The sequence below is a fragment of the Cephus cinctus genome, unplaced genomic scaffold, assembly GCF_000341935.2.
Source record: "Cephus cinctus unplaced genomic scaffold, Ccin1 Ccin1_scaffold0468, whole genome shotgun sequence".
NCBI classification, from domain to species: Eukaryota; Metazoa; Arthropoda; class Insecta; order Hymenoptera; family Cephidae; genus Cephus; species Cephus cinctus.
In genome coordinates, this window is record NW_014333144.1 from 82,256 (window position 1) to 92,515 (window position 10,260).

General features: G+C 39.4%; 1 protein-coding gene across 5 annotated transcripts; it reads right to left on the bottom strand.

Annotated features, from left to right (window-relative positions):
• Positions 1-141: 141 nt before the first annotated feature.
• On the bottom strand, positions 142-9,748 carry LOC107268094 (BMP-binding endothelial regulator protein). Of its 5 annotated transcripts, none has more exons than XM_015740483.2 (12): positions 9,515-9,713; positions 6,066-6,226; positions 5,338-5,423; positions 4,572-4,671; positions 3,845-4,021; positions 3,586-3,768; positions 3,247-3,506; positions 2,963-3,122; positions 2,665-2,852; positions 1,918-2,315; positions 1,368-1,854; positions 142-875 (listed from the first exon to the last, which is right to left on the bottom strand). In XM_015740483.2, the coding sequence occupies exons 2-11, from the start codon at positions 6,175-6,177 to the stop codon at positions 1,602-1,604; spliced, it is 1,917 nt and encodes a 638-aa protein (XP_015595969.1). In that variant the 5' UTR covers positions 6,178-6,226; positions 9,515-9,713; the 3' UTR covers positions 142-875; positions 1,368-1,601. The 5 variants fall into 5 exon arrangements, with proteins under 5 accessions (XP_015595969.1, XP_015595968.1, XP_015595973.1 ...); XM_015740482.2 differs by having other exon boundaries at positions 9,030-9,582; XM_015740487.2 differs by lacking the exon at positions 1,368-1,854 and having other exon boundaries at positions 9,030-9,583.
• Between the last annotated feature and the right edge of the window lie 512 nt (positions 9,749-10,260).

A 10,260-nucleotide genomic window follows, 5' to 3' on the forward strand; every position in this document is an offset into this window, starting at 1 on the left:
TTTTATACAATGCTTTCATTAGTATACCACTAAATGGAGAATATGTTGTAATGAACCAAAGAGACTACATATCAAGTAATAATAACGTAAAGCGATAAAATTATGATTGTAATTAGGATAGATGAAGATGGTATGCCAGCATACGAATATAAATCATTTTATTGCCCTTACGGCTGAACAATAGAAAAAAAAGAGAAGAAAAAGGAATAAACTTCTATATGACTTTGGGCTATTCGACACTAACCTTCCATACATTTTATCGAAGTATAGGATATTAGAGTGTGCCCCATATATGTACAGTTCTGTTAATTAATTACTAAAAAGAATTAAAAAATAAATGATGAATCGTAAGAAGTAATGGAAAACACGGAGCTTCGTATGTACAGAAGAAAAGAACTACCAAAATATAGCCGATCCACGACACAAATGTGAAATACAAAAAACATTTACATTAAAACGTATAAGATCTTGGTCGTTGAAGAAACATTATTGTCGTGAATAGACTGTACGTTCCCGTATTTGAAAATTTGATTAAAGTCACATTCTGAAAAAAGGGTACGTCTTACAAGTTGTCTAATTCATAGTATAATAACATCCTAAATTCGATAATATTTACATTATTTTGTGCCATATTGCGGAATTTTACGTGTTCCAGAGTAGATCGTAATGCTTTGCGCTACTATATCAGTAATATGATAAAATTATATATAGTTAGAGAGACAGATAAGGCAGATATGGGGAGAGAAAGATATGGTAGATATGGTTTTGAGAAACCTAACTTAAATCTAACTATCATAAACGCACTGTCGAGTTAACACTGGGATGTAGATGCAATGCCGCGAGCCTGCTCATCGGCCGAAATACTGCACGGTGCTCTGAAACATTTTTTAAAAACACCAGTAAATTTTTCGTTATCCCGATCTATCGTAAATCTTTGCGTCACGTGAGTATTCGTCAAGTTGTCAAGGAGATATTGTAATCGATTCCTCGCGAAAGCACTCTTATCTTATTTTACGCTTCGATCTTTATAAGGATAAACATTGTAATTTTTCTTGTCAAACAGACAAGATTGCAAGATATAGTACTGGCAAAGAAGTTCGACAAGGGCAAAAATATTTTTAAAAAAATAAATAAATAAATACGAAAGTAAAGGTAAAACAGTAAGTTCCTCGTTGAAGTATGTATAAGATCTGCACGTTATCTTGCGGATTGTCTTACGTGTCTGAGAAATAACAATATAGGCACAGGAATGTAATCAAGCGAGAGAACAATTATAAAATGTAAAAGATTTACTTCACTGCAATATAAATGTAATTGTTGAAATAATATAAAGTCTAATTGGTATAGGTACGTGCGTTCGAACTCACCGGTTATGCGTATTGACATGAAGTGGTGACTAGTAAACTTTTCATGAAGCACTCCGTTCCGTTCCGTTGTGCTTTCATGAACGCGGCTACGTACATCACTAGGTACGAAGAGGCCAAATAGGCATTTTGCATACACGTGTGTCCACTGGACGAGAGTTCGCCACGGCGCGAGTCAAGAGTCTGCTGCGCTCCAGATGCCTGAGAGTGCTTGATGCCGCGGCGAACAAGAATCAGCTAGCGAAGTCGTCGACGAAATCCGGTATCGTCCGTCACGTCCCAGACGGTACGACATCGCGTTGATTTACGCCAATGCGGCAATTCTATTCCAAGCCGTTTACATTCGTGAGCATATGCCATGAAGGACTCGCAATAGCAATTTTTTGTTGGGCATTCGCACATATCTTGCAAGCAAGCCTTGTAGTACATTGTAGGATTAACTTTCTTATGGCAAGGATCGAAGATGTGGGTTCTCAATCGATTACAAAGTCTGCAATTACATTCGATTGTTTAAATGTCAATATGAGCATTATTAAAATTCTGAAGAAAGTACCTGTGATCTTTACGGCCTCGACAGCGTCTACCCGAAACGTCTACATTCGGCAGCCGGGTTCGAGCGCAACGCTTTTTGCCACCGACCGCCCAAGACTGTCCAAATCGCTGGGAATCCTGCAAGAGTCGACCTCGTCGCGTAGTAAAATCGTCCTTTGGGAGAGAGTTAAAGTTCCCACAAAGACCGCAGAGTCGCCCTCTATACGAGGTGGGTGCAGACACCTCCAGGAAGCTTATACCGTCCCAGAGTATTTTTATTCCGATCTGGGTACTTACGAGAACACTGTCCACTGTTCGGTTGATATCTAATCTATGTGGCACCCTGTACGGTATTTCTACTTTCTTTCCATTTACTTTAACTCGCATCTTTTGGCCCAAGTTTACTTTCAATTCTCCTACCTGATCAAATAAATTCTTTTGATAATATTAGTCGTACGAATAACTTCCTTATTAACACATTAAAGGCGGGGGATCTTGACGAAAGTATCCTAGGTAACGCGGCGACCGCCCCGCCTCGTTTTTCGTCCTAGAGCGGGCGATATTTTGTGTAATCATAAAAAAATTTAGACTTAAAAACCACAAAACATACTAAATACAAATGTAAAGTGGCGCATGGATTGCGCAATGTGGTTGCAAACCGTACTAATACGACTCTCGGCTTTAAGCTACAGTCGAGATAAATCGTAGTACTACGACTCCCGCCTTTAATGTGTTAATGAACAAACTAATGAGCACATTTAATGTTAACCTTCAAAGCAATAGTCTTCGTCCAAGCAGATGCTTTGGTTGATCTTGCGTCATTCGTAACACGAATGCTAAAGGTGTGTCCCACGCAGTCACTGGCCAATTGATACTTGCATGGACCTTTGAAACTAAAAAATTTCCCATCGAAGGTGCGATAGTGTGGATCCCCAAATACTGTGCAGACACCATCACCTTAACATATATAGAATGTAAATACTACCACTTACACTATACTTTATTTCAAGTGTAAAGATAAAATCACAATTCATAATTAGCAAATAAACGATCATTTTAGAACTTACTTTCGACACAACGAGGACAGCACTGACCCTCAGGGTGCTGCAGGCGAGAATTCGGTGGGCAGGGTGTGTTCAATGGCGGACACATGGGCATCGCACAGCGCACTTTACCTTGCATGCAGGCGCATGCTTTGCAAGGGTCAAGCTTCCAAGATTCGCCATCCTGCCTAGGAGAAATTAGGACGTTTAAACAAAAAAATTAATTCTCCATTCGGGCTATTTTCATAAGACCTTCGTGGTAATATTATTAACAGTGAAGGTATTCTCAGGGAAATTATGATACTCGCCCCGTAAGTTCTGCCACCATAAGTGCAGGAAGCTCGACTTTGTTCAACCAGAGGACATTGTGGACAACAACGTCCTGGAAGCGTACTTTGATGTTCGCTATTGCATTCTAAGACAGGACAGGTTTCCTTGGTACAAGAAATAGCTGAATTTGTGCAACTACAGCGAGTACACTCATCTACGTAGAATTGTGTTCCAGAATCATAAAGAGTCGTTCCAAGCATACAGGCTCCTTTAGGAGGCGAGAAAAATCGTCCGCTACCTGAATAATTGAAATAAATGTTATGTTTTAAACTGGAATTCTGCTCCATTATGTTAAGTTTTAATATAACATAATCTACCTGTACAGTGGGGACAACATTCTCCAGAATCGTGTACAATTCTTGATGCAGGACAATGTAGAACAGGACAGGCCTGTTTAGCGCAGGTTAGACGTCCCATATTGCATCTACAAGTCACACAAGGATCTTCCGTAGTCGTGACAGTTCTTTCGGCTGTGACCTTTTGTCCGTTGACGTAGCATCCTTAAAAGATTTTTCATCTCATTAGCGCTCGAGCGTCGGGAAACTGAGCATGAATATAAGATAAAGGACTTCCTACCCAAACAAATTGGACAACAGTGTCCTGGTGCTGCTGGAATTGGATTAGAGCAAGGCGTATAGCATCGAAGTTTCGATTCCGTGATCACACCGGCTTTGCACGTGAGAATTCGGCATGGATCGTTCACCTCGGTCCATTCAGTACCCGAGGGATGATGCACCCCATTACGCACACATCCTAGAATGAACAAAGTTTTTCTTGCATTAAAAAAAAACGCAATCTTCTTTCTTCCGACTGTGGCTTGTATTGCCATGCTTAAAACATAAATTGTAAATCTTGAAGCCTATCTATATATATACTGCAATCTTTTGATGGAACTACAAAAGCGTTAAGGATTTTCAAAACAACAATTTATTAGTAAAGGTGAATGCTGTTCCATACATAAAACTGAATCTAATAAAAATGCCACATTATTGGAGACGTTCATGTCTAATTATATGAATCTTTACTTTACAATTAATAGTAACGATAATAGCTTGAAAAGATTTTAACATCTGTTCTTTACAGTTAATCCCATTATCTATTTAATATTCTGTGGGCGGACACTTTTGACAACAATAAAAATTTCAAAGACAAATACTTTTTATGGCAGGGACCAATACGTACATGCTTTTCTCATTTCACTTTAACCAACTGTTTCATCTCAGATTTATACTAATATACACACAGCTGGCAAAGAACGTTGACTTTTTAGTATTGTTGCGAAGTGGAATCGTGACTTTAGTACCTTTGCACCTGTGGCAACATTCGTCGTTTCTCAGTTCCAATAGTGTGTAGCAACCCTCTATACTCGGACACTGTTGTTTCAGGCACTCAACGAAGCCATTCTGGAAAAAAAAGCATCAGAAAGTACTTTCAGAAATTCTCAAGGCTGCGATTATGTGCCTAGTTATAGACGTAGTCTGGCGATAATTACATTTAGTTAGTAGGCAGGATGAAAACAGCAGTAAACTTTGCTTCGATATGACAGAATATGATGAGTCAATGAACCAACGAATGATAGCTCGAGAATCATAAACAATGATTCTTTCGCATAAGAAAGAAAATGTCTTTCTAAGTATGCATGCATCTATATGTATATGATTTTAATCGTATAGCATTCCGATTTATTCACCACTCTACATTGCAAATACAATCTTCCCAACTGATGTTGGTAATAGTGAACAAAACTGATTCCTGAAACTAAACGTTAAGCAATAATGTAGACTCTACAACGTACTGTCTAGTTATGGAAACAGATATTTCTTTCTATTAAAAATTTCTTCCAAATCACGATTTGTATATACTATTAGCTAGACATAACGATGTTAAATGCGCTACATTTGCTCTTTTGCATTGGCCAATATCAGAGGCTGATGTAGAAACTCAACTATATTTCGAATACTGCTGTTATCTCGCTCCAGAAGTAACTGTCTAACGCTTTTGATAATTTAGAGTACATACGTCATACGTCATCGTCACATACGGTACATACGTCATCAACACCGACTTACCTTGCATATGCAGTTAAAACATCTTGTGTTTGGTATTTTGTCCACTGTGAAATCTTCTCCTTCGCTGTCACACGTCTCACGGCTTCCTGCGAATGCGATTTAGATACTCTTATCTCCAAAAGTTTTGAAATTAATTATGATTTATTTATGTTAAACGTCAAAATTGAGAAAACCTCAACTTTTATTCAATTATCAATGCGGCATTATATTTAGTTTTTTAAGCGAGTTATAAAATGATCCTGACACTGTTTCGTTTTCTCTTCAAAAAACCTAAATATGAGAAGATTGTTTGTGCACAGGGTTTAATATTCACAATGACCACCCTAATTGATCATTATCTAAAATGCGATATAAGAAAACTGAATTAAAGCGAGATAGTGTAAGGTTCTCATGGAAAGATAGGCCTTATGTGCAAACATACTTATCTGCAGCGGTAGGCAGGTTCGCGATATAAGTACGATTCAAGAAGTTAAATTAAGCGCAAATGAAAAACATGCTAATGTTGTTCGAATGGGTATAATAATGCGAACTCCTGAATAAAGCGGAAGTGCGATACGAGTGTTTTCCCGAAACAAAATTCCGTGAATCGTATAGCAGCCTTAACCGTTATGTCTCAAATTGATAATAATATAGATGGAGATACTAAAAACATAGCCGCAATAGATTTGCTTTGCTTGGTAGCTGTCAGCACGTGCTTTCCATGTTATCTACGCTGCATTCTTGCTTACCAATGATACTTTCGGAGACACCATCGACGCGTCCCGTGCCACCGAGGATGATCAAAGCTACGGTGAGAACAACTCTCTTCATAGGATTCCTGGACAGCCACATAAACTCCATTGCGATGATAGACGACTTTGCAATCTGTTACTTCTTTCTCCTTGGCTCACTGTAAAATATCGTCGAACGGTATACCCTTGGAGCCATCGAAAACTCTGACAGATCTTCGCTTGATTCTTTTCAAAATAGCATTATAGGAACCAGGTAAATAAAGAAGGAAGAAGGAAAGCGTAAGCAGGTTGCTACCCATGCCGTGCTGTTGGTGCCGACCCGTTTCGCGCGAGAGCATATCGCTGTTAAGCCACGCGGCGTATTTACACGAGCGTTTGTAGGTAAACATAGCTCGCGCGATGTAATTGCGAAAGGACGTAGACTGACTACGGAAGAACGAGACAACCATCCAGCTTGCTGGTTAATCAACTAGTGAATGAGACTGATGGACGGATGGGTCATCAGGAAGAAAATTACTAAACGCTATCGAGCGATATCACAGACATTCGTTTGATTCACGTTTCACAGCTGTACAGGTATAATATATGAACTAGGATAATGTCTGTCGCAGTATATACTATCATGGCACTGACAGTAACAGTAATGATGCATAATAATAATAAATAATGATGAAACTATCATAATATCAATACATTTTATACTAGCATAATAACGATAATATGGAAAAGCAGTACCTCAACTATCCTGCGTGCGTACAGCCGCATTCTCGGAAACGGTTGCGCAAGTATATTTTACGAACACATCTGCGAACCACTAGGAAACCGCAAACGTGTTCGCGCAAACGAGTCGTACTACTCGGTAGCTGCTTCGAACAACCTTCTCACGCGTACTCGTGTCCATCAGTAACGTGTGCGTGCGATAGTAGAGTTATATAGTGAAGAGGCCAGAAAAACTGTTTCAACGTATTTTGGATGTTGAATTTCAAGGAATCAAAAACAGTTTTGAAGAATCTCTTTTGTACTACAATTAACGTCACTTCATATTATTCCTTCTCTTGTTCTCTAGGCAATTAAGCACCCACATGCGATACGAAAAATAAGAGATTCTAATTTGCAAATGTGTATAGGGAGGTTGAAGCACAGTAAGAACTCCAATAGCGCTGGTGTTATGTCATCGACATAACGATAGACCCGCAAGGTGGACGCGGCACGTCCATTCTTACGTATGAAAAGTTATTTCTCTTTCTTCTACATTAAACGTTTCCTCAACCGACTCTATGAAATTAGAGTTTCCATTACATTAAACCGAAAGATGTATATTTTTTGGCGACGGATATATCAACAATGTGATGACGCTAGTATTGACGCCAATGCAATAAATAAACAGTAAAAAAATCTTCGAAATGAAGAATCTTTTCCGAGTATTACATTGAATTAATTGTTATCGGTGGGTGCGGTGTCTAGTACGAGGTCATCGTTAAGAAAGGCCGTTCAAGTTAACGGATAAGAGCTGTCAGTGTGCGCCATCGTCTGAAGTGAATTTAAAAAGAAATATAACACGCACCGGCGAAATTGACGCAGTTATTACTGCGTACCTTTGTCGAAATATACGGAAAAATCGGAATGATTCTACATGGAACAGCGCTTCGATAATGTACAACTACTCTTGTCCAACTAAGAACGAATGGCATTTGCAATTAGTATCATCGATGAAGTAGCTGCCGCGATCATCAGTGCCATCATCGATAGAAGCAACAGGAAGCAAAAGAAGTATTTACTACCAAAGACAGATAAACATCGTTTGTTTTCAGCAAGTTTTGAATCTTCCCATTGATTAATTTCTTCTCCTTCTTCCCTTTCTCACTCTCTCACTCTTTCTCTCTCATCTAGTATCTGTCCTCTTTCATACTCTCCTCGCCCCATATATCTCTACCAATCTCTATCTACTCATCTATGTTAAGTATACCACGAAAGGCGTCGAAGGCCGCAAAATTTCGAAGGTGTCGCTATATTATTTCGATATATATGACATATGTATGCACAGGATCCTACGTAATCCAATATGCACTTATAGTAGCCGCGCACGTAGTTATGTACTACCGAGTAAACAAAATGAAAATTTTGATGTAATTTCGCAGTTAAAGACACTATGAAGACGTAGATCGCTTCGCCTACATGGATGAAATTTACAACAGAGCATAAAATAGCAACATACGTTGGTAAAAGTTCGTGGAGTTGGACTGACGCACGTGTTCTTCAAAATCACCGCAGCTGTCACTACCCTCATAAATCAAACTTGCAGTTGAAAGGTTTGAGAATGATCAAGATTCATATATTTGTTGAATGGCCAAAATGGTTAAATGGAAGAAAATCAAAAATGTAAAAGAACACGTCCTTCGCCATTGCGTTTCAAATATTATACCCCGAAAACTTTTCAATTTTTTCTTCCTATATGATAAATATTAACTATGAAGGATCCTGAATGGCGAAAGTGGATTTATTCGAATTATTATTGAATGTAAGAATACATATATTTTATAAAATCAAACAAATATAATATAAGAAGATATGCCAAAATATTCATAAAATAGTGTCCCTATAATAATCTTTCTTAATTGATAGGAAAATTCTATCGCACATTTTAGTTTCTTTCCTCTCGTAAACGAGTTCCGTGTCAAAATCAGAAGAGAGTATCAGCTTTAGTAATACGTACACAGAAGCGACACATTAAAGTGGGAAAGTATAAAATTTGAGAAAGACACGCATCACGTTCAAGTAAACAATCTCATGTCTAGTAGTGACATCTAGATCGGCGTACTCTGAAATTCATTGTCTTCAACATCTTTGCTTACACTTTCGGTCCCTGTAACGTTCTTTATTATTTCTTTCAATTTTTCTTAAGTCATTTCCAACGCGATATTTTGTGAATGTCTCATTTCCAAGAATTGTCTGCGCACTTACCCGTGCGCGCTTCTTTGCGCGGTCACTACGGTCATGCATTCGACTATGGCTCCTTCAGCGGCGAATCCTCTGGTTGCGTATACGCGCTCACCTTACATCCACACTTACACTTGCCACTCTGAGAACGAGGTTCGTTCTGCACTTCACACATGCACACGCTCGTACCAGTACATGCAGAACAGAGAATACAATATTATAACGAATAACGGAGAAAGCTATGACACTACAAGTTGACTTGCTGTTGAATACGTGACTTGATAAATAGACTATCAAGCGAATAGACAGATGTCTGTGGAAAAGCAGCATAAAGAAAGGAAGTAAAAGATTAGTGAGGGAATCAACGAAATTATGCGAATAGATGTTTTAGGAAGGAGAGTGTGAAAACGTATGCGCGTAGGACCAGTCTCAGACTATTCCTTGTAGTCTACACTACTGTAGAAAAGAATTCTCCTCTCGAATATTGGTAGAAGGCGCGCGGCACTCACTTTTCTCCACGTCAACTACACGTTTACCGCGTCAGCTGCTCGCCGCGGCTGTACTGAGTTTCGTTGAGACTACTATGCGAAGAATACGAGGAGGAAGGAGGTGGATGAGTAGAATGAGGAGGTGGAGGAGAAGGAGCTCCGGTTAAAGAGGAGAGAGGGTTTGTGGTGTTCTATACTGGATAGACTGTGGTGAGCCAACAGAGAGACAAAAAGAGAGTGAGAGAAAAATATGGGGGGAAGAGAGTGAGAAAGAGAGCGAGAGAGACACACACGGAGAGATAGAGAGAGAGAGAGAGAGAGGGGGCGGGAGCGGGGAGAGAGAGAGTGAGAGAGAGAGAGAGAGAGAGAGAGAGAGAGAGAGAGAGTAGGCGAGAACAAGAGAGTAGACAAAGAGAGTAGAAAGAAATAGTGGGGAGTGTCAGAGAGTGAGAAACTCGGAGAAAGAATAAGAAAATGAGGAAACAAGAGAGCGTGAGGCAGAGGTTGGTTAGCTGGTGGCGGTAGTGGCGGGAATAAATCGAGAAGTCCGTTTATCTCGAGTCCGTAAGTACCAAGAAGAGGGAGAGGAAAGAGCGAGGAAGTTGCGTATATATGTGCACCATCTAGAAGACAGTATGTGCCTGAACGATAAAGCGAGACAGTGGTAAATACCAGTGTCCTCTTATGTATATATTGTATCTATACATATATTTATATACGTGTACCAGTGTGTATATATACGTTACGTAGCAATATGCCGTGGCGAG

Excerpts from the sequence above, each read along its gene's own strand:
- LOC107268094 (XM_015740483.2), bottom strand. The coding sequence starts at position 6,177 with ATGGAGTTTATGTGGCTGTCCAGGAATCCTATGAAGAGAGTTGTTCTC. Across the intron at positions 4,022-4,571 it reads ATGTTGCCACAGGTGCAAAG|GATGTGTGCGTAATGGGGTG; the intron begins GTACTAAAGTCA and ends TGTTCATTCTAG. Across the intron at positions 3,123-3,246 it reads ATGGTGGCAGAACTTACGGG|GATGGCGAATCTTGGAAGCT; the intron begins GCGAGTATCATA and ends TCTCCTAGGCAG.